At 38.3% G+C, this 26,689-nt stretch overlaps 1 protein-coding gene across 7 annotated transcripts; it reads right to left on the reverse strand.

Annotated features, from left to right (window-relative positions):
• Positions 1–1,628: 1,628 nt before the first annotated feature.
• Positions 1,629–26,396, reverse strand: LOC104613210 (RNA-directed DNA polymerase (reverse transcriptase)). 7 transcript variants are annotated; one of them, XR_016080135.1, is made up of 4 exons: positions 24,492–26,396; positions 18,303–18,429; positions 18,003–18,111; positions 16,960–17,348 (listed from the first exon to the last, which is right to left on the reverse strand). XR_016080135.1 is itself a non-coding variant. In XM_088894209.1 (3 exons), the coding sequence occupies exons 1-2, from the start codon at positions 26,307–26,309 to the stop codon at positions 18,022–18,024; spliced, it is 1,908 nt and encodes a 635-aa protein (XP_088750335.1). In that variant the 5' UTR covers positions 26,310–26,396; the 3' UTR covers positions 16,961–17,348; positions 18,003–18,021. The 7 variants fall into 7 exon arrangements, 4 of the variants coding, with proteins under 4 accessions (XP_088750335.1, XP_019055990.1, XP_010279238.1 ...); XR_016080134.1 differs by lacking the exons at positions 18,003–18,111; positions 18,303–18,429 and adding an exon at positions 1,629–2,246 and having other exon boundaries at positions 17,218–17,348; positions 24,072–26,396; XM_088894209.1 differs by lacking the exon at positions 18,303–18,429 and having other exon boundaries at positions 16,961–17,348.
• Positions 26,397–26,689: the final 293 nt, after the last annotated feature.

Below are 26,689 nucleotides of genomic sequence, written 5' to 3' on the forward strand. Positions count from 1 at the left end.
TAGCCGTTTCGTGTGTTTTATTGACCAAGGCTCCTCTACTAGCTGCATCTACCATACTTCTATCCATAGGTTGGAGTCCTTCATAGAAGTATTGGATTAATAGTTGTTCAGGTATTTGGTGGTGTGGGCAACTAGCACAGAGTTGTTTAAACCTTTCCCAATACTCATATAGTGTCTCACCACTAAACTGCTGAACCCCACAAATCTCCTTTCTAACATTTGCAGCTCGTGATGCAGGGAAATATTTATCTAAAAACATCATATTCATCTCAACCCATGTACGTATTGAACCAGAAGGAAGAATATATAACCAGTCATTTGCTTTATCTCGTAAAGTAAAAGGAAAAGCTATAAGTTTTACCTGATCCTCAGTTATACCCTGTGGTTTCATGCTCGAACAGACGACATGGAACTCTTTAAGATGCTTATGAGGGTCCTCACCTGTAAAGCCATGAAAAACGAGAAGTAATTGAATCAAACCCGATTTAAGTTCAAAAGCTACTTCGAGAGTGGGATAGATTATGCATAAAGGCTGCTAATTCATGATTGGCGCAGCTAACTCTCTTAGCGTTCTTTCTCTATCAGCCATCCTTTCTTCCTCTTCGAAAATGGGTCGATCACAAGTTGTCAAATCAATATCAGAATTCACCCTTTGAGGTGAATGGCCCTTCCTTTGTTTCGCCTCCTTTCTCAACCGATGGGTGGTCTTCTCAATTTCAGGGTTATATTCTAGTTCACCTTGGTGAGAAGCACGAGTCATAAAACAAATGAGGTTAACACAAATAGAATGTACAAAGCTAAGAAATTAAAGTAGCTCCTTGGCAACAGTGCCAAAATTTTGATGGGTTGTCGAAGCCCTCAAAATTAATGCTAGTCCCACCCTACAATAAATTTATAGTAATAGTGGTACCAAGTCGAATCCCACAGGGAGCTAGTAATTTCTCAGTCGAATGTGCAATCTAAAGAGTGGGAAATTCGAATAATTAAATTTCTAAAATAACAATTAACGCAAAATAGCAAATAACAATTAACAAGAAAAATTCAGTCTTACCAAATTCTGATCCAAGGGTTCGGATTGAGTCAATTGGTCATCGATCATAGGTAAACTTCAGCAGTCTTGCAATTCAAGTATTTAACCTTAGGATTTATTAGGATAGCCATAATAAACCTCGTGTTTTCCTGAATTAGTTTACCAAAACCCAACATTCGATCAACACTTATCATTAACCGGCTGGGTACGATAGCGTTCCATAGCAATTAATGATAGCAATAACCTTTGTGAAAACAATTAAACCAAAATAACAATAATTGAGATAACTGCAATTATCGAATCTTGTTCCGTTGATTCCCCTTAGGTTAAAACATGCCAATACATTGGTCAAAGGCTGTCACGAACAATTAACCCAAAAAGATAATAACCTAATTGCTACTTGAACCACTATTTGTGACAATTACGGATCATCGAACCATGGATAGCACTAGGAAGATCAACATTAATTAATTTGTTAGACTAATTAACATTAACATCCATAAGAACATGCACAAGAATCAACGAATACTTGAATTAAAAGCAAGAATTTAAATTATACACAGAACCTCGCGACGACACAATTGAATCGAAAATCCCCCTTGAATCAGAAAAGAAAAGCTTAGTCACTCATGATTATCGACTCCTTCTTGCTCTGCTTCCCAGATGGATGGACTAATCTTCTGAATTGATTGAGTGTTGAAACTAGTCCACCCCCCCCCCCCTTATATAGCTTTAGGGGAAGGGCTGTTTTCCAACTCCCTTTAGGAGATTATCCTCAAAATTAGAAAGTCCTAATTGGTTCTGAACTAATCCTATCATATCTCTTATCTAGTGATCTAATCTCAATCTTCTTATCCTTCTAGAATTACATTTAAAATTTAAATCTGATGGGGCTCTTCATTCTTGAATTCGAGTTGGGCTCTTTAATAACTTGGGCCGCTACAAGGCTTTCCTGCGAATTGGGCTTCAGCTATGAACTGGGCTTTACTACGAATTTGCTCCGACTTCGGGCCCGATTTTGACCTCAATGTAGATCGAATCTATCAAAACCCAAAACATGAGAGTTGTAGAGTTCTCCCTTATCTTTCCATTGCATCTTGAATCATCCCAATCAGAGTCCGGAGTTGAGAGTTATGCCCCGATTACTGAATGGTGCCGAAACTGTGCAAAATCATCCGATTAGCCTTGTTTTCCTCCAGTTGCCTTCTTGCTTGCCCTGAATCGAAATACAAGAGTAATGAGTCCAATTAAGTGTTAATTTACTGTAAAAGAATGAGTAATTGGGGATAAAAATATGATAATTTTTATTCACGTCACAAAAATCAGAATTCAAGAGGGGAGAAGATGAAGAAGAAGGTGGTAGCAACTTGGGTTCAGAGAGAGATTTTCAAACATAATCTCTTCTCTTACACCCTTAATTCTATTTTATTAAGTTAAACTTTGGTAATTTACAGAGAAGCCCTTAGTTGGGCAGAAAATTAAAAAAAAAAAAAAACTTAACATAAGAAAGAATAGGCCCAAAATAGGCCTAGATTAAGGCCCATTACAGCAAATATCATAAAAGATAAGAAGGATAAACAACCTATGGGCCATTCGGCCCATCTTCTCTACAGTCCCCCTCAAGCTGAGCATAGATGTCAACCATGCCAAGCTTGCCAATATCATGCTGAATTTTAGTCTTGGAAATGCCCTTGGTGGGGAAATCTGCTAACTGTCCTTCAGAGGTGATGAAAGGTAGACACACTTCACCAGAAGCCACTCTTTCTCGAATGAAGTGTTTGTCAACTTCAATATGCTTAGTTCTGTCATGTTGCACATGGATGTGAGCAATGTTGATGGCGGCCTGATTATCACAGTATAACATCATTGGCTTATCGTGCTCAATACCCAATTCCTCCATCAATGATTTAAGCCACAATAGTTCAGAAACTCCATGTGCCATGGCTCTTTATTCTGCTTCGGCTGAAAATCGAGCAACAACTGATTGTTTCTTGCTTCTCCAAGAGATAATGTTACCTGCCACCAAGCTACAGTACCCAGAGGTAGATCTTCTGTCATCAATGTTTCCAACCCAGTCAGCATCTATGTAGGCTTCAAGTTTCATATGGCCATGCTTGGCAAATAGAATTCCCTTTTTAGGGGAGCCCTTCCAATAATACAGAATCCGCTCTACTGTTGCCATATGAGTATCCCTGGGAACATGCATGAACTGACTGATGCAACTGACAGCGTATGCAATGTCTGGCCAAGTCATGCATAGATAAAGAAGTTTCCCAAGTAGCCTCTAGAAGACTCCCTTGTCTTCTAACAATATTTCATCTGAAGCAGAGAGTTTGTGGCTCATATCAATAGAAATAGCAACTGGTCTAGCACCCATCTTCCCTGTTTCAGAGAGCAAATCAAAAACATACTTCCTCTGAGAGATAAGAATCACATCCTTGGATCTAACAACTTCTATGCCAAGAAAGCATCTCAATTCCCCTAGATCTTTGATCTCGAACTCTGTATGAAGGAAAGATTTGAGATCATTAATTCTCGAGACATCATTATCAGTCACAACAATATCATCAACATACACAATCAGGTAAACAACCAAGAATCCTCTCCTCTTCACAAAGAGTGTATGATCAGACTGTGTCTGTACATAGCCAAAACTAACAAGGGCAGCCCTAAACCTTTCAAACCATGCTCTAGGGGACTATTTGAGTCCATAAAGAGATCTCTTTAGCCTACAGACCTTTCCTTTCATATCTGTTTCATACATCCCTAGAGGAAGAGACATATAAACCTCCTCATGTAATTCTCCATTCAGAAATGCATTCTTTACATCCAGTTGATAAAGTGGCTAATTTGAATGCACATCCAAATATAGAAAAACTCTCACAGAAGTCATCTTGGCAACAGGGGCAAAAATCTCCAGATAATCAATCCCATATGTCTATGTATAGCCTTTTGCAACCAACCTAGCCTTGTACCTTTCAATGGTGTCATCAGCATGATATTTGATAGTAAAGACCCACTTACAGCCTACTGGGTCCTTCCCTTCAAGCAAATCAACCACTTCCCAAGTGTCATTCTTGTGCAGGGCATCAATATCTGTTCTCATAGCATCCCTCCATTTTGTAATATTAAGAGCTTCTGACACAGACCTGGGAATTGGATTAGAGGCAACAGAAAAAATGTAGGCAAAATATGAAAGAGAGAGCAAACTATAAGAAAGGTGTTTAGAAATGCAATGTGCAATACATTTCCTTTTTCCTTTCCTAATAGCAATGGGGATATCAAGGTCTGGGAAGGATGGCTCCAAAGGGGCTGTAACAGTACCTGTTGTCTCATTTGTAACTGGAAGTGCATGAGGCTCATGTGTTGTAAGGGAAATAACCTACTCATTTCTGGTTCTTTGCCTTTGATACATCCTGGGATTAAAAAGAGGGAGAGGAGGTAAAGGGGGAGGAGGAAGAGACTCAACTAGGACAGGAAGATGAAGAGCAAACACATGTGACAAATCCTCCCCCTTTGGACAATGTTTCTCCAGGGAGGAACCATAAAAGGAAGAAATCTCACCAAAAGTGACATTCATTGAAACATATCGAGTGTCAGTCTTCAAATCAAAACAATAATAACCCTTCTGTGTGGGGGAATAACCAAGTAAGATACACTTGTGGGCTTTTGGTCCAAATTTATGTCTTTGGACACTTGGGATATATACATAACAGGTGCAACCAAAGACACGAAGAGGAATAGAAAAAAGATCATTGTCCGGATGGAGACTGAAGGGAGAGTTAAACCCTAAAACCCTGAATGGCATACGGTTCACAAGGTAGGTAGCAGTGAGAACAGCATCACCCCAAAACTTTGTAAGGACATGTGAGGCAAATAAAATACTTCTTGCAACTTCAATAGTATGCCTATTTTTTCTTTCAGCAACTCCATTCTGTTATTGGGTCCTAACACAGGAGCTTTGATGAATAACCCCTAAATCAGTGAGATAGCAGGTCAAATATTTCTCAAAATATTTTTTTGCATTGTCGAATCTGAAAATTTTAATCCTGGTATCAAACTGGGTTACAACAAATTCATGGAATTGCCTCACAAGTCTGGGAACTTCATCACGGGACTTTATCAAAAATATCCAAGTGAACCAAGAAAAGTCATCAATGAACAAGATAAAATATTTGTAGCCACCCATAGAGGGTAAGTGGTAAGGCCCCCACACATCAGAGTGCACAATATTAAAAGGAGAAGAATATATTTTATTACTCAAAGGATAACTGTTTCTACAATGTTTTGACAATTCACAAGACTCGCAATGAAGACTGGACAAACTAATTCCCTTAAACAGTTCTGAGAATAAATGACTTAATGTTGAAAAAGAAAGATGACCCAAACGAAAATGACATAACATGACTCGATTGATGGACTCTGTAGATGTAGACCAAAAAGCAGCTTTTCTAGGTTGTTCATGGCACTGTCCAGGAGTATCTAGCAGGTATATTTCATTCACCTCACGGTCACTCCCAATGACCTTCTGAGACTCCAGATCCTGAAAAACATAGTAGGAAGGGAAGAAGGTTACACAACAGTTTAATGACTTAGTTAGGCTACTTACAGATAACAAGTTTGTATTTAGTCTAGGTACATGAAGAGCAGAAGAAATAACCAAGGAGTCTGTAGCCTTGATGGTTCCATTGCCGGAGATAGGGGCAAGAGAGCCATCGGCTAGGGTGATTTTGTCACGTCCATGAAGTAAATCATATGAAACAAACAAAATAGAAAGGCTAGTCATATGATCAGAAGCACCAAAATCAATAATTCAAGGGATCCTACAATTACCTGAAATGGTTGCACGATTGGCAGAAGCCCGTATACCTGAATGAGCAAATGCAGAAGAGGTTAAATTTTCTGAAGGGTTGGAAGAAGAGGTCACACCCTCTAGGTGACTGATTATCCTCCCAAACTTCTCATATTCTGCCTTCATAGCTACTAACTGCACACTAGCCGTCATCTCTTCAGTTTGGTATCTCACTATCTAGACCAGCAGCAACATTAGCACTCCCTGCCCTTTTATTATCAGGCTTCTTCTGAAACTGAAGTGGTAGGAGCTCAGGATGCAATTTTCATCACTTGTCTTTAGTGTATTTTGGCTTTTTACAATACTTACAAACAATCTCTTTCTTCCCTAAGCTACTTAGAATCCCTGCAACCCCCTTGGGTTTCACTCCCATATTAGCAAAGTGATCATTTAGACCAGCCCCTTGAACTTGGACAAGTCTCCTGCTTTCTTCACTACTTACCAAGGCATATGATTGAGACAGTGAGACACTATCCTTTGATAAAATATTTTGTTTTGTAATATCATACTCTGGATTTAGTCCTATCAAGAACTCAAACACCATGTTTCTCTCAACCAGTTTTATATAAGTCTCAGCATCATTAGTGGTGTCCCAGGTTACAATTTCTATCAAATCTATTTCTTGCCATAAAGACTTCAGTGTTGAGAAGTATACAGCTAATGGTTTCTCCCCATCTTAAATTCTTCACATCATTTCTCAACTTGTAAGCTCTGGCCATATTTAATTTTTGGGAATAGGTTTCAGCAACACTATCCCAAATTTCCTTTGCTGAATTCATCCACAAATAGTATTGACTAACCTATAGTTGCATTGAATTCACAAGCCACCCAATAACAGTATAATTTTCTTGCATCCACTTTTCATATGATGGGTCATCTTCCGAATGAGCCTTTTTGCTCCCAGAGATAAAACCTCACTTGCCTCTACTACAAATATGAATCTTTAGTGATTGTGACCAAGCCAAATAATTAGTTCCATCCAGTTTGATTGTGGTCACAGCCAGTAGAGAGTCTACAGAGGCTCCCGGAACCTGTCCGGATTCAGCAACATGCTTGTTTTCAATGTCTGAGGAGTTCATCTTCTTAAACACCTCAAAAATGATTTTAAACAACTTCGAAAAACACCAAATGAAGACAGAACAAAATTGTGTTGTGAGCCAACCTCTATACAGTCGTACCAATAATCTGCGTCACACCCGGAAGCTGGGAGAAACGGAGAAAATTCAGCCGCTCCTTGTAGACTTCACAGAACACCAATCCACTTGATTCGATCTTCAAGAAGGAGAATGAGAAAGCCTTCAGTCACTGAGCGCCCAGGTCAAACTCCCTGTGGGGCCCACAATCAAATTTCTCCAGAAAATTAGGGTTTCGGGCAACACACTTGAATCTGTCAAGGGGGTGACAAAGTCAGTCCTCTTCTCTCCAGAAACCACTAACAACTGGGCTGAAAAAGGTGTCTAACTATTCATACGATTCAGTTCTCCATACACACTGTGTATGAAAAAAAAGGTGAAAAAAAGGGGAAAAATGAGTTTGCTCTGATACCAAGAAGAAAAACAGCTTTTTGAGAAGAAATGATTATTTACAAAGATGCAAAGAATCAAAAGAAAGTAGCAGAAATCAGAGTTCAAAAGGGGAGAAGATGAAGAAGGTGGCGGCAACTTGGATTCAGAGAGAGAGATTTTCAAGCATAATCTCTTCTCTTACACCCTTGATTCTATTTTATTAAGTTAAACTTTGGTAATTTACAAAGAAGCCCTTAGTTGGGCAAAAAATTAAAAAAAACATAAGAAAAAATAGGCCTAGAATAGGCCCAGATTAAGGCCCATTACAGCAAAGATCATAAAAGATAAAAAGGATAAACAGCCTATGAGCCATTTGGCCCATCTTTCTACAAATCTTTTACAAACAACTTGGATCCAATTTGATCCAAGTCCACTAGAAAGAGGACCCAATCCAATTTGTTTTAATGTAAATGGATCATATTGGACCCGATTTGATCGTAACTGGCTGAAATATTCAAAAACATTCCATTCTAAAATTTAATATAACTGAGAAAAACATAGAAATTGCAGAAAAATATTAGAATTTGCAAAAAAACAGAAATTACAGAAAACACAAAATATGCAGAAAAATAACAGAAACTACAGAAATTCTTTATTACCATTGAGTTCTTGTTAGCTAAGTTATATGTTAGTTCAATGTCGGCTTCATTTAATTTGCAAGACTACAATGATGTCAAGACTCAAGAGCATTGACAAGTCGCTCCTTAGAACATATAAAGAAAAACCAGAATAGAGAGAATAGAGAAAATATTTCTTAACTCTACAAGATGAAATGATTCTCGCTTGCAAATATTGCAAATTAGGAATCCTTCCTACAACAAGGAAATGTATTTCAAATAGATCTCTATCCTAATACAGAACATAAACTAGAATGCATAAAGAAACATGATTACATTTTGTGACCTAAAAAGTAAAAGCTATTTTTGGTAGGTAGCTTGGTCTGTTGCTGAAAATGAGAGAAAGCATAACATAGCTAAAAAGATGGATGCTACTGATGAGAATAAAAATTATCATACTTTTATCCCTCAACATTCAGTCATTTATACTTAATAAGTACCTAATTGAACTCACTATTCCTGTATTTTGATTTTTTGCACAAAATAAGGCGTCATGGGAAAAACAAGGCTAATCAGGTAATTTTACACAGCTTCAGCACCGCAAGATAATTTGGGAATAACTCTCCCATCCGGACTCCGATTGAGATGATTCAAGATGAATTGGAAAGATAAGGAAAAACTCTACAACTTTCATGTTTTGAGTTTTGATAGATTCGGACTGCACCGAGGTCAAAATTGGGCCCAAAGTCTAAGCAAATTCGTAGAGAAGCCCAGTTCGCAGCTGAAGCCCATTTCGCAGCTGAAGCCCATTTTGCAACTGAAGCCCAGTTTACAGAGAAGCCTTGTGGCGGCCCAATTCGCTAAAGAAGCCCAATACGAATGCAAGAATAAGAAACATCAAAGAATCCTATCAGATTCAATTTCCTGTTGTATTTCTAGAAAGATAAAAGAAGATTACGATTACCAGATAAGAGATAAGGATAGACTAGATCTAATCTAAGCATTATCTATTAGAGAACTGATCTCCCAAAGGAGAAAGAACTCCTTAGAGGAGCAGGAGACAGCTCCCTCCTAAAGCTATAAAAAGGGGGGCGGACTAGCACCTAGGCCATCAAATCCTCCAAGAGAGCTTCAGCCTTCAGAGAGAGACATCAGCAACCAATGAGGAAAAAGCATAGTTCGCCCCCCTCTCATCTAGAAGCTACAATTTCATCATGGAGTGTTTGTAAGTTTTTATTTCTGGTTGAAGGGTTAAGGAAGCTTTGATTCTTTAAACATTGTGAGATCTAATTGATTCTTATGTCAGTTCATTGTTTATGGGTATTCATATGTTTTCTGCGATTAACTATGAAGATTATTTTTATTGATTAAGCAAGAAGGGCCCCTTGTTCATTCAATGCAAAAAATCTATGGCTGATTGAACCTCCAGTTTCGTATATGATTGGTAGGTTCAATCATGGTGGCAACTAACAGAAATTGATTGCAAAAAAGTTTTCGATCTATGTTAGGAAAATGTATGATCTGGTTTAAACGGTCCAAGCTTGTAAGATCGCTGACCAGAATTGGGTCTCTCCCCTCTTAATGCTATTATTAGATTAAATCCTAAGAGTTTGTTTAGGATTGTCTATTAATAAGATAAGCAATCAAAGAGCTTGTTTTGGTTGTCGAATAATACGAATAGAGGCTGGTTGTTAGAGCTTGTTAATGGCTATAACCAATTTATTCATAAACATATGAATCTATCTTTGCATCGATGATCAATGATAAGAATCAAAGCTGAACTTGTCCCTTCAATTGGAAGCTACCTCCCATCAATTTGATCTTACTTTCTGTTATTTCCTGTTATTTTCCTTATTTCATCTTATTTTCCTTATCTGCACAACCCCCCTACTTCGATTACTTGAAAATAAATCCACCCAATCCCTATGGATACGACATTGCGCATCACTATCTACAAATTATTTAATTGGAGCAAGACTATTTATCTTTGGTTTGATTCAACACCCACCAAATTTTGGCGTTGTTGCCGGGGATTGGCGTCCTAACTAGATTTATTTCCTTTTGCTTGGTTTATGCCTTTTTCTTCTCATGTAGGTGAACTCCACTACGATCCCGAAATCGAAAACACAGTTTGCCGCTTGAGGAAAGAAGCCAAGCAATGTCGCAACCAATCAGTATCACTCCCAACTCCCGGAGTGAAGTTGGCTGCAAAGATCGTTGAGCCATCTAACCATCCTGAAGAAGAAGTCATGGCCAACAACGAAGAGAGAACTCTTAGAGAACTAGCCGCACCGGACCTGCACCAACAACCTCTCTACATCGAATATGCAGATCTAGCGGTACCGTTCGAACTCAAATCTGGTCTTATACACTTCCTACTTTTCGAGGACTTTCAGGTAAAGATCCCCACAAACACTTAAAAGAATTCCATGTAGTATGCTTAAGCATGAAACTTCAAGGTGTTACCGAGGAACAGATCAAACTGTGTCTTTCCTTTCTCATTAGCTGATAAAGCTAAGGATTGGCAATTTCTTGAAAAGTTCTTCCCTACCTCCCGAGCTGCTAACATCAGAAAGGAGATTTGTGGTATAAGAAAATTCAGTGAGGAAACTCTCTACAAATACTGTGAGAGATTTAAACAACTCTGTGCCAGCTATCCACAACATCAGATTCCAGACCAGCTCCTTATCCAATATTTCTACGAAGGGTTATTGCCGATGGATAGAAGTATGATTGATGCAGCAAGCGGAGGTGTGTTGGTGAACAAAACTCCTACCCAAGCAAGAGAATTGATCTCGAACATGGCGGCCAACTCTCAACAGTTTGGCTATAGGCTCAACCCTCCAGCAAACCATGCTAATAAGGTAAACATCTCTTCCCTAGAACAACAAATTGCAAGTTTGACCTCTCTTGTTCGTCAAATGACTATAGGTAATATGCAAACGGTGAAGGCTTGTGGGATTTGTACAACTACGGGACATCCAACCAACATGTGCCCTACACTTTAAGATGAACCCTATGAACAAGCCAATGCTGTTGGAGGCTTCCCACAAAAGAGATATGATCCCTACTCAAATACCTACAATGCAGGATGGAGGGATCATCCTAACCTTAGCTATGGAGTCAAGCCCTTTGGCTTCCAACAACAATATCAGTCTAGACCACAGGCTCCACAATATTCATCGTCTAACCCATGTCTCTAGATAAAATTGTTAAAGCACTTGCAACTAACACTCAACAATTTCAACAGGAGATAAGGACAAGCATCCGAAACTTGGAGAATCAGGTTAGCCAATTGGCAACTACTATGAATCGAATGGAATCTCAAGTATCAGGAAGGCTACCTTCCCAGACCATGGTCAACCCGAAGCAGAATGTTAGTGCGATCACCTTGAGAAGCGGAAAGGAGCTGAATAGACCTAGCAAGGAAGTGCCTAATAATACAACTGAAGACGAAATAGAAAAGGAAGCACTGTCACCCCAAACTCAAGATCCAAGCGGTAAAAAGCCCCAAGCCATAGTGATCCCTCCACCTTTTCCTAGTTGATTTGCAAAATCCAAGAAGGATGAGCAAGACAATGATATTCTTGAGACATTCTGCAAGGTTGAGGTAAATAATCCCCTCCTTGATGCAATGAAGCAAGTACCCCGCTATGCTAAAATCCTCAAGGAGTTGTGCACCACTAAAAAGAAGTTGAAAGGTGATGAAAAAGTCCACATAGGGGAAAATGTTTCAGCAATCCTCCAAAAGGAATTACCTCCTAAATGCAAGGATCTAGCACAAGAAGCTTTTGATCTTGATGGGAATGATGTATTCGAAATCACCATTAGTAAGCATCCTGAGAAAGAGAAGTTAACTTGGAGTTCTAAATTGCAAGAAACTGTTGCAGCATTGAATGGTTCTCCAGAGTTACAACAGTCAGATAATGCTCCTTATATTATGTGGCCAATTCCTAACAAGAAACCTGTACCCTCTATTTTGCAGGTCCCTATTCCAGATTTGAACCCACCCATGATAGATGAAAGGGGAAGGCATCGGAAGTTGCAACTACAAGACCTGGAGGATCCAGTTTATGATTAAAAACAGGGAAGTTTCTTTTTCCTTTTTTTTTCTTCTTTTTCTTGTTTTTTGCATTTATAGTTAAGTTATTTCCACCTTTTCGTTTTACCTTACATTGAAGACAATACGTAGACTAAGTGTGGGGGGGAGAGTATAGGATTTTATTTCAGTTCAATAGATATATATATATATATATATATATATATCAAATCCTCAACTCTTTTAAAATCAATTGAAATAATATTTTGGAAAAATTCTTGTGGACCTAGTAATGAGGTACAATTAAAAAATACACGACTTATCTAAAGCCATTTCCAGTTAAGCTAGTCCTAAACTCAGGTTTAAGTAAATAGGGTAATTACTTAACCATTGCCACAATTGGTAGGATGAAGCATAAAATGCACCTACCGGTCAAGTAATCCAATGGTAGGATAGAGCATAAAATGCACCTACCAGCCAAGTCATCCGATGGTAGGATGGAGCATAAAATGCACCTACCAGCCAAGTCATCTGATAGTAAGACGGAGCATAAAATGCACCTACTGGCCGAATAACCCAAAAGTGAGATGGAGCATAAAATGCACTCACTTCTTCAGATGAGAGAAAAAGAAAATAAAAAGAGATAAGATAAAAAGGTTTTCCCTGATTTACTACCTGGTTTGCAGTAACAAAAATTGGATTGACTGATGAATGAGTCGTGTATGACTTGGTTGTGTTGATTTAACGGTTCACAATATTTAACCTAGAATATTTGTGGAAAAAGATGAAGTAGAGTTGAGTTTAAAGATTGGTAGGATATTTAGTCTGTTCTTGTTTTATTTTTGCTTGAATTTTGTCTTGCCCGAGGACGGACAAGGTTTAAGTGTGGGGGGATTTGATGAGAATAAAAATTATCATATTTTTATCCATCAATATTCAGTCTTTTATACTTAATTAGTACCTAATTGGACTCACTATTCTTGTATTTCGATTTAGGGCATGAAAAAAGGTGTCAGGGGAAAAACAAGGTTAATCGGGTAATTTTACATAGTTTCGGCACCGCGAGATAATTTGGGCATAACTCTCCCATCCGGACTCCGATTGAGATGATTCAAGATGAATTGGAAAGATAAGGAAAAACTCTATAACTTTCATGTTTTGAGTTTTGATATATTCGAACTGCATTGAGGTCAAAATTGGGCCCGAATTCTAAGCAAATTCCCAAAGAAGCCCATTTCACAACTGAAGTCCATTTCGCAACTGAAGCCCATTTCGCAGCTGAAGCCCAGTTCGCAGAGAATCCTTGTGGTGGCCCAATTCGCTAAAGAAGCCCAATACGAATGCAAGAATAAAAAACATCAAAGAATCCTATCAGATCCAATTTCCTATTGTATTTCTAGAAAGATAAAAGAAGATTAGGATTACCAGATAAGAGATAAGGATAGACTAGATCTAATCTAAGCATTATCTATTAGATAACTGATCTCCCAAAGGAGAAAGAACTCCTTAAAGGAGCAGGAGACAGCTCCCTCCTAAAGCTATAAAAAGGGGGGCGGACTAGCACCTAGGCCATCAAATCCTCCAAAAGAGCTTCAGCCTTCAGAGAGAGACATCAACAACCAATGAGGAAAAAGCAGAGTTCGCCCCCCTCTCATCTGGATACTGCAATTTTATCATGGAGTGTCTGTAAGTTTTTATTTCTGATTGAAGGGTTAGGGAAGCTTTGATTCTTTAAACATTGTGAGATCAAATTGATTCTTATGTCAGTTCATTGTTTATGGGTATTCATATATTTTCTGCGATTAACTGTGATGATTATTTTTATTGATTAAGCAAGAAGGGCCCCTTGCTCATTCAATGCAAATAATCTATGGCCGATTGAACCTCCAGTTTCGTATATGATTGGTAGGTTCAATCATGGTGGCAACTAACAGAAATTGATTGCAAAAAAGTTTTCGATCTATGTTAGGAAAATGTATGATCTGGTTTAAACGGTCCAAGCTTGTAAGATCGCTGACCAGAATTGGGTCTCTCCCCTCTTAATGCTATTATTAGATTAAATCCTAAGAGTTTGTTTAGGATTGTCTATTAATAAGATAAGCAATCAAAGAGCTTGTTTTGGTTGTCGAATAATACGAATAGAGGCTGGTTGTTAGAGCTTGTTAATGGTTATAACCAATTTATTCGTAAACATATGAATCTATCTTTGCATCGATGATCAATGATAAGAATCAAAGCTGAACTTGTCCCTTTAATTGGAAGTTACCAAGTAAAAAGAAAATTTTAAAGTGATAAAGAAGAGATCTCTTATGGTTTCAGTTTACCTCCTTAACACCCTTACTTCTTTGCATAATTAGAAGAACAGGACTGACTCTGGAGCTTTTGTTCCTTGACGTCTGCTAAGTTCTAACCAAGAAAATACAATGAAAGGAACAGGGGGTTTACCTGCCATTGTCAATTCATAATATTCTTCTCTTCCTACATATTTGGCCTTTTCTCAAGTTTAACAGTAGTCCATACACAATTCCTTCCCTTAGTTACTATCATGGAAAATGTGAGAAGCCTTCCTAGTGGTAATGGTGATAGTGTTAGACAGTTGTATGCCCTTAGCTCCAATCAGAATGATGTACATTATGAATTTATTGTAAATGAATAAAGTACATATTTGATTCATGTTCTTGTGGTGTGTTTCTGTGTAATACCCTTAAACTGGACACTTATGAGACTCGTGTTAGTTTAGAATGTTCACAGCCGTTGGATAAGTCTGGGGAGATTTATCCTGCCAAGGCTGACACTGGTGTGCTACCAAATGTTGGGGTGGCTTGTCTCAGTCGCCAGGGTGAGACCCAAGGCACATGCAGTGTAGGATTAATTGAATCTTTGAACCGGACCAGATTTCCAGTATTGCCCTGGACCTTGGAGATTGATGGGCAAAACTGGAAAGTTACACCTGACCCCTAGACTCGATTATGATACTACACTAGGTGTCGGATTGGGCTGTCTTTGATATGCCAATCAGTGAGATCCTTAGCGGGGGTCAAAACCTGGGTATGTTGGGACTGTCTGAGAATTCATCTGAGTGGGTGATCATAGTGACAGGATCAGCCTCTTTGTCGGACAAAGGTAATGATCGGGGATGCACTTTCTCTGATGGAAACCAAGACTACCGGTAGCCGATTTCAATCGTTGAGATTTGTTTTGCAAAATATATTTTATATGAGATATAAAAGTATATATATTATGATTTTCAAACCTTTGCAAAAGGTTTTAATTCCCGGGATCCATGTAAGTAGAAAGTGCAACACTGTTCCTTGTAGCCGAGGGAGAGGTCATCTCTTGTCGGGCAGTGTTTAATCATTATGGGCTGAGAGGTTAAGTGTAAGACCATTGAGGGTAATATCTGATGGGCTAATCTTGCATCTGCCCACAGTCCCTAGGTGTTACAAGGTGGCTTGGCCCAGAGACCACTTACGGTAAGTGTTGGGCCCATAGAGCCCATGTGATGGGTTTCAGGGGGTGCACTGTCCATAATAGTGTATTCGACCAGGCCTTGTAACAAAGGCTGGGCTGAACCCATGTGGCTGATGTGTAGATCAATGTTTGGGTCCCATGCCATACAATGAAGCCCAACTGGGCAACAGTTTGGAAGGCTAAGCGAGCACATAACCTTAATGGGCCTAAAGCCCATTTCGAATTGGGCTGATTTGATCAGTTAAATAAGGGGCGAATTATGAAATTAGATTAGCATATAGGATTGGGTCTTAACCCTATCCACTTAGAGAGTCCAAATCTAAATGTGATTCAGATCTGGAAATCTCCTAATGAGATTAGGAGAAGGTTGATCTAATCTGCAGATAAGATAAGGGTTTACCCTTATCACTTAAAGGGAATTATGATCCAAATATGATTTGGATCAGCAACTCCTAATGGGATTAGGAGTTGATCCCTTTAAGGTTATAAAAGGAGGAGGGGGGGGCAGCCTTTTGACACACTTCACATTCTGTCTTCAGAGCTGAAATCACAGAAGAGAGAATTCAGCATCACTGCGATAAATCTCTCTTGCCGCCTCCTTCCTGTCGCCGCCATATCTGCCAGTTTGATCTCCTATTGTCAGTGGGAGTGATCAAGATTGGATCTTGATATCAGTCCTTTGTGAAAGAACTGATTGGAAGAAGTGCTCACATGTCGTCTAGCTAATACTTGCAAAGGATCTGGTTCTTTTGAAGAACGCTGCTGATTCTGCTCCATCCTGCACTGCGCCATCTTCAGTGGGAACAGTTTTTGGTTCCTTCCTTAAGCGTGAACACCTCCATTGGGAGATATTGTTTCTCCATATCAGGTATATCCCTCTCCTACTGTTTTTGTTCAGATCTTATTCGGTTCTTGGTTCAAGATTGATCCTAAAAATATGATTTTTCTAAAAGAGGGAATGTGATTCCCAGTAGGAAGGAGAGAAATTTTTGAAATTTGCCCATTCTATTCCACAAGATTCAGGCGTCTATACGATGAATCTCTCATCCCTTCAGATAGATGTTGCCCCCCCCCCCTCCTCTCTCCCAAACATGGAAAGGTTCTGTAGGGGATATATTTTTCTACTGCAGGTTCTGCTGCTGTGACTACTGGAGATATATTTATTTGTTTTCACCAATCACCAATAAGAAACCATTTAAAAAAAGCAGGTTCTGCTTACATATAACTAATCCCTAAACTTTATGATCATACAACTTCATAGTAAGACCATTTTAACTAATAAACTTTATGATGCCAATGCTGTTAGAACCTGCAGCATTGATGCTGGAGTCCCATTTGGTTGGGATCTTGTAATGCTAGTGGAAATTCATATTTGCATCTGTACTGATGTCCTTCTATCAGTCATATTGAAATAATGCATTGATTCAACAGAACTTTGTAAACCAAACTTCAGCAATTCAAATTTCTTGTTGGACAAGTCTTTTATCCAGTATTAGACCATATTAATTCATAGAGAAACTTATGTAAACTTGTCTTTGACAATTTAAATTTTATATAAGACAAAATGACAAATCCCTGCATTCAGTAGTCAACTCAATTGTATATGCTTTTTTACTTGCACAAGTCATTGGCAAAACTAAGGAACTACTGTCCACCAAAAATGAAAAAGAGCAGAGTTTTGACGGGAAAGTCTTGAGTCTCACATTATGACAGTATGAAGAAATGGATGAAGCCTGCAACTTGTTGAAGAGCAGAGTTTTCACAGGAAAGGTAGCTAGCCTTGCAGTTTCAATGATCCCTTGCATCAAGAAAGAAAAACGAATTTGATTTCTTCCTGAAAAGAAAACCTGATAAAGATCAGGAAGCCTGAAGCAAAAGTAAACTAGAATTTATAGTTGGTTCATTTACAGATAAGTAAGTCAAACTTGAAGTTGTCAAAACTTTTAAAACAATACCAGGAATGACACCACAGACAATACAAGGAGAAACAGGCCAAGTATTCACTATTAGTAGAATTGAAGCTTCATGTAGTGAAATCTCCAAACAAATTTGTACAAGAATCTCCCATAGCCCATTGTATATGACTTTGTTTGTATGATTTTGTTTTTGAAACCAAAAAACTACCGCCCTATCAGCAAAACCATGCATATTGGCGAACACCACCCTAGAAAGCATCTCTAATTTCTGAATCAAATTAAAAGGATTTTTGCTTTGTTTTAGAAAAAAAGTACATCCCATAATGAATTTTGGATTTTATTCTACTGTGGCAGCTCTTAGTAACAAGGGAAAAAACAGGAAACATTCATAATGGACAACACCTCAGAAGTAAGCATAACAACCTGGAAGTAAAAATCCTATAGTATTTGGATTTCATAAGTAAACAAGCTCTAAATTATAAGAAAATAAGAAAATTTATACAAAAAGCCCAATCAATTATGTCTATATAAATAATACAACCAGAATAGGACAAAAGGACATGAGCCCTCACTTTTGATTATAAAACCATGTCAAAGGCAGACTTCACTGCCCTTTATAATTGTTGGAATCATATTGTAGCCAATTCCTTGCGTCACTTCCACTTCACCAGCATGGTTCACCTTTCATTGGTAATAGAACATAGTAAACACATATGAACTAAAGATAGATGTTCACCAGGCTGGTTATACCAGCCAACAAGATTGCTATGCTCAACTAAGTAGTCTCTGTTAAATTAATGTTGCATGTTTCAAAACTAAGAAGTGCTGAGATGGGGACGAGAACAAGAACATAAAGAACAACGAGAAGGTACCCTTGAAACCTTCTTGATAAGCTGTACAGATTTCCCAATTGCCTCCTTCAAAAACTGAGACCACGAGGCTCACCATCCAAATTGCAGCATGCAGAGGGTCATGCCAAAAAAAAGCATGGCTGATGCCCTAGCAAAACAGGGCATGGGTAGAGATCAGTTATTTTTTCTTATTGAAATGGGGAGAGGGAGTAAAGACCATCCTCTCTAAAATATGGTATGTAATCTTCGTATATATTTACAGTTTATTAATAACTATATGGCTGATGCCCTCCCTAGCAAAACAGGGGATGGGCAGAAATCAGTTTTTTTATTGAAATGGGGAGGAGTAAAGGTCATTCTCTCTAAAAGGTGTATGTAATCTTTGTATATATTTACAGTTTATTAATAAAGCTGATTGTTTATTAATAAGGCTGACCTCTGTAAAAGGTGCTGGTTAATTTTTGCAGTCTCTGTTGTCAAGAGAGGAACCCGTCCTGCATGTGCTGGTCCACTGCCCTTAATTCTTACAGCATCTGGTGGCATTTTTTTTAAGTTGTTTGGATCTCCTTTGTGCTCCCTATTGATCTGGGCATCCTCTTTTCATTCCTGGCCAGCTACATTTCCATGTCATGTACTTTCTGGAGTTCGTTGTGTCTGAAGTATAAATGGTTGAAATCGTGGAGAAAAGAAAGACCATCCATACAGCAGCTATGAAGACCAAATCTATCACTATAAGAATTCCAAGATCCCTTCTGAACTTGCCAACTAAATCAATATATTCAGGGCTTCCTGCTAGTGGTCTTCAGATAAGTTCATTATCTTCAGAGCCAAAGGTTTGAAATTTTGAACATTTTCAAGGGGTAAGCAGGCCTAAGACTGACCTCCTGACCAATTTTGAAAAAAAAAAGTTATGTAACTTCAAAACACCTGATACACATGTTCATGCATATTGGGTGCATCGATACTTTGAACCTTGTAAAGAGCTAAATCAACAATCAATGTTTTGAAATCTACAGAAAGAGGCTGACAAACATTCAGATTATTCCTAAGAATTTGAACAGAAAAATAATACTCCTCTATACTCTTGTCGCCCTAAGGGTGGGCCTTGGTGCAATGGTTGTGTTGCTCCCTTGTGACTTGGTGACCAGGGTTCAAATCTTGGAAACGACCTCTCTGTATGTGCAGGGGTAAGGCTGCTTACATCTGTCCCTCCCCAGACCCCACATTTGTGGGAGCCTCGTGCACTAGGCTGCCCTTTTATACTCTTGTCACCCTGCAGAAAGTAGTCTTGATCTAGTGGTTATATTTGGGTTACATTGTTCTGACCCGAATACAACTAACATACTTTTTCCCACATATTCTTTGTTGTATCCAAAAACGTGACGTTTGTACTGAATTTTGTCTTCATAGTTCATACTATTCCAAAGCCACACCATTATGTGCGCATTCTCTTGAACCTATTCACTGTTCCCAGAGAACCAGCTATTGTCATATTGTAAAAAATATATTCCCTTTGGCTTTGAGATAGACTTCGTTTAGTTTAATGGAGGTCATCTTAACTGTAAAGTAAACTGAATTGAATCAATCCAGATTTTGAATATCCACTAGGATATTGTTACTTACCTGATCCCCTTACTGGTAAGCACCCAGAACATGTTGTACCTTCACAAGCTTGCTAGAACAAACTTTTGTACAGCCTCTTTCGAACATAGATTCAATTAACCACTTTAAGTACTGCATCAATCTGAAATCAGGATTAAGTGCATCCTCTAATATCTTTCATACACAGTTAACACAGGAATACCACTAAAAGGAAGCATTTGCACACTAACTTTCATATACCAAAAAGTACTAATTTTCAATTCTGATATTATACTGCTGTCATCTCTTGTACTGACTTCTACAATAGCTTCTTAAACCCTTCAATCCATCAATTTCACAAGCACCACATATGATATTCTTCTATTAATTTCCAAATAGAGGAACTTTAAAAACCCAGTCACCAAGGAGGCCGTAAACGATTTGCACTCACCCTGCTCATAGACCTGAGATCATATGAGAGAAGGCCATAAATCTGTAACCACAATCTTAGGGAAAGGAGATAGAAGTCATAGAACAGATTGCAGGTCTTAACTAGATTTACCTGCTCTGATACCATAGAAACCTGCAACCTCTAGTATAAAAGAAATGAAATGAAAAGAGAAGAGAAAAAAAAAAGAGAAAGAGAAGAGAAAGAAGAGAGAGAAATTGGTATAGAGAGGAAAAACATACACTCTACCTACACTTGGAATCTATTTACAATAAGAGCCAAACTACCCGCTGGGCAGGTAGTTCTGGAGCTTTTCTACAGAGCACAATAACTTGTGGAAGAAGATTATAGCTAAGAAGTATGGTTTAAGGAGCAATGGTTGGGATCCAGAGATCCCTCAACAATCCTACAGTTGTGGCATGTGGAAAGGTACATCGACGGTTTTCTCTCATTTCAGTAAAAAAATAAAGTTCAGGGTGAAGATGGAATCATGGAAGGAAGTTGAGATTCTGGATGGACCCACGGTCTGGTAAAAATGCCATTAAAAGAAATGTTTCCAGTCCTGTTCAATATGGATGAAAACAAATCGACTTGGGATGCTGAATCACATGTGGTAAATGATTAAAAAAAAAAGGAAGAGAAAGAGAAAAACAAAGCTCAGTTACAACGGAGAGGGGAATGGAACGAGGAGTTCTCAGACCAAGAAGATGAATTCACAGATGAAGTCTGATGCAGGCTTTAGGATAGGGTCATTTGTCTCTGGTCAGGGTCGGGCTAGTGGCCCTTATTTTTTTGGGTTTGTTATGGGTCTATGTTTTTGTTTTCTTTTGGACGATTGGGCAATGATCATGGTTGTAAGTTGTGGTTGTATTGGGCTTTTTGGGACTGGCTTTCTTGCTTTTGGTGATGTCTTATCACCTTCTGCTGTACTTCCTTGCATTATTCCAGAATCAGCACCTAAATCTGCAATCTCAGGATCTAAGATGCTGGAAATGGACACATTCCAGCATAGGAGATCCACCACTCTCACGAACTAGTCTCCACTTTACAATTAATTGAAAATGGATAAAATCCTATTACAATTCAATCCAATATAGTTTTCCCTATTAACCCCTTGTTTTGCTAGTACATCAGCCATGCCATTTTCCAACCTTTGCACCAATTGAATTTTTACTTGAATGTCCCTAGTGAGCCACTTGAACCTTCTTATTTCACATTCAGGGGATTTTTCAATTAAGTCTTTTTATAAAGGTCTAGTTGGTGAGCCACTTGAACCAAGGGAGCACTTTCCAAGCAAAGCTATATGGGGAGCTACTGCTCTATTAAAAATTGAAGAGGGGCTTGAATGCACCAGATCTGATGTGTTTGCTATGCAATAGTAAGGAAGAGACATCAAGCCATCTGTTTTTACATTACAAGTTTAGCAGTTCTTTTGGGCAGCACTTTATCAAGCCAATTAACTTACAGTGGTGATTCCCGAAGTCACTCAAAGCACTTTTAGAAGAATGCAGGTCCCAGGTATGTCCAATAAAGAAAGGTTTGCTGGTCAACCATTCCAACTGCAGTAATGTGGGCCATCCGGTATGAAAAAAACAACAGAATTTTTTAACAGAAATTAATCTCTGAAACAGGGGTGATTAATTTGGTGGTAGAGCAACTCTGGAATTGGTTGTATATACACAATGTATTTGATGAATTTTCTGCTTCTTTTTTTAGGGTGGACTTTTTTGGGGCTTCCGAAATAGAATATACATGTAAAGGACCACTTATTGTTTGATATTAATACAATATACTTTTTTTTCAAGAAAAAACATTAAAATGACTATACTGTCCTCTTTTTGGAATTATAGACTAGGAGAAAATTGCCCTGCCACCTACTCTAATATATAAAACACTACTTCCAAAAATCTGCTTGCTAATCTCAAGAAGCCAATAATAACTATCACCTGGCTATCCATGCCTAACAGAGCATTCAATGAAAAGTTCATTGACCTAGTAACAGCCCCTTCATAACATTTAGATATATGCCTTTCAACCCCTTCAGAATAGCAATATAATGAGACCACAAGAGTTGAAGACTTTTCACTTTTTTTCTTCTCCCCTTGCAATAAAGGTTCCACTTTCTTGAGACATTGTTCAACTACAGTTAGTAACAGCAACCTTAACAAAATAGTATGGAGCAGTCTAATCTCACTCCTGTGACATGGACATTTATCACCACTCCCAAGCAAATCTACAGGGATAAAATTCTCCTTATCCACATGATCCTCAACTGCCAAACACAGGGAAGAATAATGCCCAATTTAGTTCTTTGTTCTTTTCTTTTCTTTTTTTTTTCCTTCATTCAGTTCCTTTGCAATGAAATGTGGGCAACATACACAAACAGGAAATCTTTAATAATAATCACTGAATTGATACTAAAGTTTCCCCTAAACAAAATTCATGATGACTTGTTGAAAACTAGAAAAAATAATTAAATAAAATGGCTTTCTATTTTATGGAGAAGAATAACAAAACCTGAAGCTAGGGAAATTTTACCCTGAATAACACGGAGGTTACCTCTTCCCCCTTCTTTCTTTGTATTATGGTTAGGTCTTTGAACATTTTTGTTCTTTTTTTTCTCCTGTTCATTGTAGTAGAGCAAAGCATATATAATTGGTGTCTATGCAAGTCTAGAAGAACTAGATAGAATGTCTTCTTTATTTCTAAAGGTAGCAATCCAATTGGAATATCAATTTATTTTGTTATTAAGGGTTAGCTTTCATATAACCACATTAAGGCAGTAGCAGTACCATAGGTGCAATATACCTAAAATAATTAAGTTCCATGAGGTTGATTTAGACTGGGAGATGAACTTGTTTAAGAAACTGGATGAACCTGGTAAATATAGACACCCAAATATCAACTAGCTGATCAACCTAATGTAATGAAAAACCTAAAAAAAATAAGCACTGCAAAAATAGAAAGATATATTCAAGTTGATATGGATTCAAATTTCATTAATTAATTTCCTCATAGATGAATACATAATCTCCACTTAATAATGGAGTTAAATACATTTACCCTCTTTAATTAGATACAAGAAAAAGATGTTGTTTTATAGAAAAATAAATAAAAAACGGTTTTCAGAGCTTTCGACCATTTCCTAACTATCAAATTTCATTCATGCTATCTTCTTTTTGAGATGCCTTTGGGTGTCCAAGAATTGATATTGAAATTTGGTACCAACATTACAGCAGCTTTTGCATCCTCCCAAACACAACATAGATGAAAGGAATAAGAGAGAAACATCTTGCTCCATGTTCGTTGCACTATAAACCATACATATCAAGGCTCCATTTGCTTCAATGTAAAGCATGTGGAAATTTTATGTAAAGGGGCAGAAATAATAATTGAAATATTTCAGTCAGAAAAATTATACATTCATTTCACAGACAAACAAAGATGTTTGCTTCAATACCAAAAGAAAAAAGTTTAGCCATGGTAAATTGTTGATCTGTTGAATACAGAACAGGTGGCAAATTGTTAGCCTCATGCCACAATAAAGTCATTTGCAAATTTTAAGTGTTGGTATAAAGCCATCAATTCAGCCATTAATAACATTCAATTTCTCACATTACCCAAAAAACTGCCAAGGATGTGCTCTTCATGTCTCTTGAAAATAATGGGGCCAAACTTAACAGTCTTGTTTAGCGCACATCAATAAATGAAGTACAATCAATGTCCTGGAGAGTGATTCTACCCAAGAATAAATCACTTACATGGTCAGAACAAAGTGGGAGACACTTCTTGTTCAAGCTTTCATGAATAGCTCCCATTCTTGGAACCCATTTTTCTTCATTTAATGGATTCACATTCAAGCGGTTTTGTAGTAACCGAATACGATAAATAACAACATCCATTCTATCACAAAAATGAGCTATACAAGAACATGCAAACTGCTCATCAGAAACCAATCTGATCAAGGCCATGGATAGAACACCATCTACAGGTTTTGGATCTGAAAGATTTTTATCACCCATCATTTTAATCTCCCTTTCTGTGGGAAAGTAGATTTCTTCCATGCCATTTGCATCAGATATTTTCAAATCTTTACTATAATGCTTAATGGCCTCTCGTTTGGTGGATTCATGCTTTTCTGCTAGTGTTAATAAACAAGAAAACCTTAAGTGATAACTTACAACTGTTTTCACCATTTTGAAATTACGGCAACAGCAAAAGAAATCAAGCCACCTCTGTCCTATGCCAGCATACCACTTGATAATATCAGTATCATCCAAAGGGATAAGCAACTTGATTGGTCTTGGACGCCCCATAGAATTTGTAAATCCAGCCATTTTAACAGCTTTTCTAACTAGGTGCATGGGTGCAGCAACTTTCATACACAATTTTGTCAAATCTTCCACCGTACTCTCTGAGTACTTTTTCATCTCTTTTTCTTCTACATGTTGTTTTTCTTCCTCTAAAGCTTTTCTGATTTTGACTGGACTCAAGTACTTGTCAACTTGCATTTGGAATTGGTCATAAGCATCCACAAGGTCATGGGGCAATTGATCCCTAATGGATTTTAAATAGAAAAAATCACCTGCAGAAAGTAGTCGGTGCCAATTCTGACGCTCCTCCAAAGACCCAAGGAACTCTTGTACCACTTCCTCTCCCCAAGCTCTGAAGATATCTCTGACCTCTGTCTCAATATGAAAATCAAACTTGAAACCATTAGACTGCTTCAACTTCTTGAAGACATGATTTAAAATTTTCAACCCAAGTTTCTTCCTATTGGTCTCTCTAGCATTTCTCAATTCCAAGGCTTTTGCCTCTTTCTGTTTAAGGTACTTCTTCCGAGCTCTAATTGCTTTTTCTGACATGGGGGGATGCAAAACCGAAGGAAGAACTGCCTGAAGCTCCACCCCTAGAAAATCAATCTTCTCTGAGACAGCACTGTGGATTACAGTATTTAATTTATCAACCTTTAGCTCCAATTTCCCTTCCAAAAACTTCACAATCTGATTCTTCAAATCCATAGTCAGCATTTTTGAGCCAGACGTTATAACCAGTATTTCATCCAAATACCTAATTGCATAAACCCTTATATGTTTACGGAAAACATTAGATGAAGATAAAAGTTCATTAGAATCAAGTTTTGGATTTTCCTCATCCATCCTGAGACGGATATCTTGGATTTCTTTATCAAGACCATTGAAGAAAACATTAATGAGAATGGCACTTAAGGCACTTTCTTGAGGAAAACCTCTTCCCATAGAACAACCACCAAATTCAATTCGTAAAACTTCAGACTCAAGCAACCTCTTAATAAGATTAGTCAATAGTTTATCTTCTATTTTTTCTTCCATAATCAAACTCAGTTTTCGAAAATGGTGATCACAAAACATGTGCGGACTAAACCTAATCCTAAACCACCAACTGGGGTTTTCTACAGAACTCTTAAGATACCTAATTGCAGTGTGCCTCCCCATACCCACACGCCCTCCATAAGCAAAGGTTGCGAAACGCTTGTCATAAACAACCTCCAAAACCATCCGAACTGCTTCAACAACCACTTTCAGATTCAGGTTTGGAAGAACCAAGGACTCACCTTTCTTTCTTGATGGCAACACCGTAATGCAACAAGATTCGACATCAAATCGTTCTTCTCTAAGTTCACGAGCCATTTCTTTGACCGAGAACCTCTTTGAGACCGAGTCAATAAGAGAAGACGAATCGGAGGAAGAAGTTCCACCATGATTCTTCGCCCTAAGGTTTTCGCAAGCAGTGAGAAGTACACTGGGAGTGGATATAACGTTTTTTACGAGGTTATAGAATTTTCCATGACTATACTGCTGGAGAATCAGGGTTTCAAGTTGGGTTCTGTTAATGGGTTTCCAATGTTCTGATAATAACGCAGGCGAATTAGAGCAACCGGTGAGTGAATGAAATCTATGGTGGATGAGATGATTTATCCGAGCTTCAACAGCGTCAAAATATAGGAGAAAAACTCTCATGACGAAGAACTGAAATTGTAAGCTCAATGTTCACCCATAAAAACCTTGTTAGTCGATGCGACGGGCAACGATCACTAACCACTGCCGTCCATAGCATGGAGGCGCGGAATCGAACCTGCGTATCTGCGGATTTTTATGGGAAGCAGAAGCTCAGTGCACGTCACGTGCAACCTGCTGACCTCAGAAGTCAGAACGCTGCTCACAAAACAATGTACCTGTATCCTGTGCATGCCCACAACAACTCTGCCCACCAGATCTGACAACTACGGATTGGAAATATCTCCCTTGGGAGATGTTCCCAATACATGGTGGTGGTGCTATGTGGGTATGAATGTGGGAATAATCTGTGGGTAGCTAAATTCCCTCATATGTGTGGTTGC

Source organism: Nelumbo nucifera, chromosome 1 (genome assembly GCF_055504915.1).
Source record: "Nelumbo nucifera cultivar China Antique chromosome 1, China Antique-T2T, whole genome shotgun sequence".
Taxonomy (NCBI): Eukaryota; Viridiplantae; Streptophyta; class Magnoliopsida; order Proteales; family Nelumbonaceae; genus Nelumbo; species Nelumbo nucifera.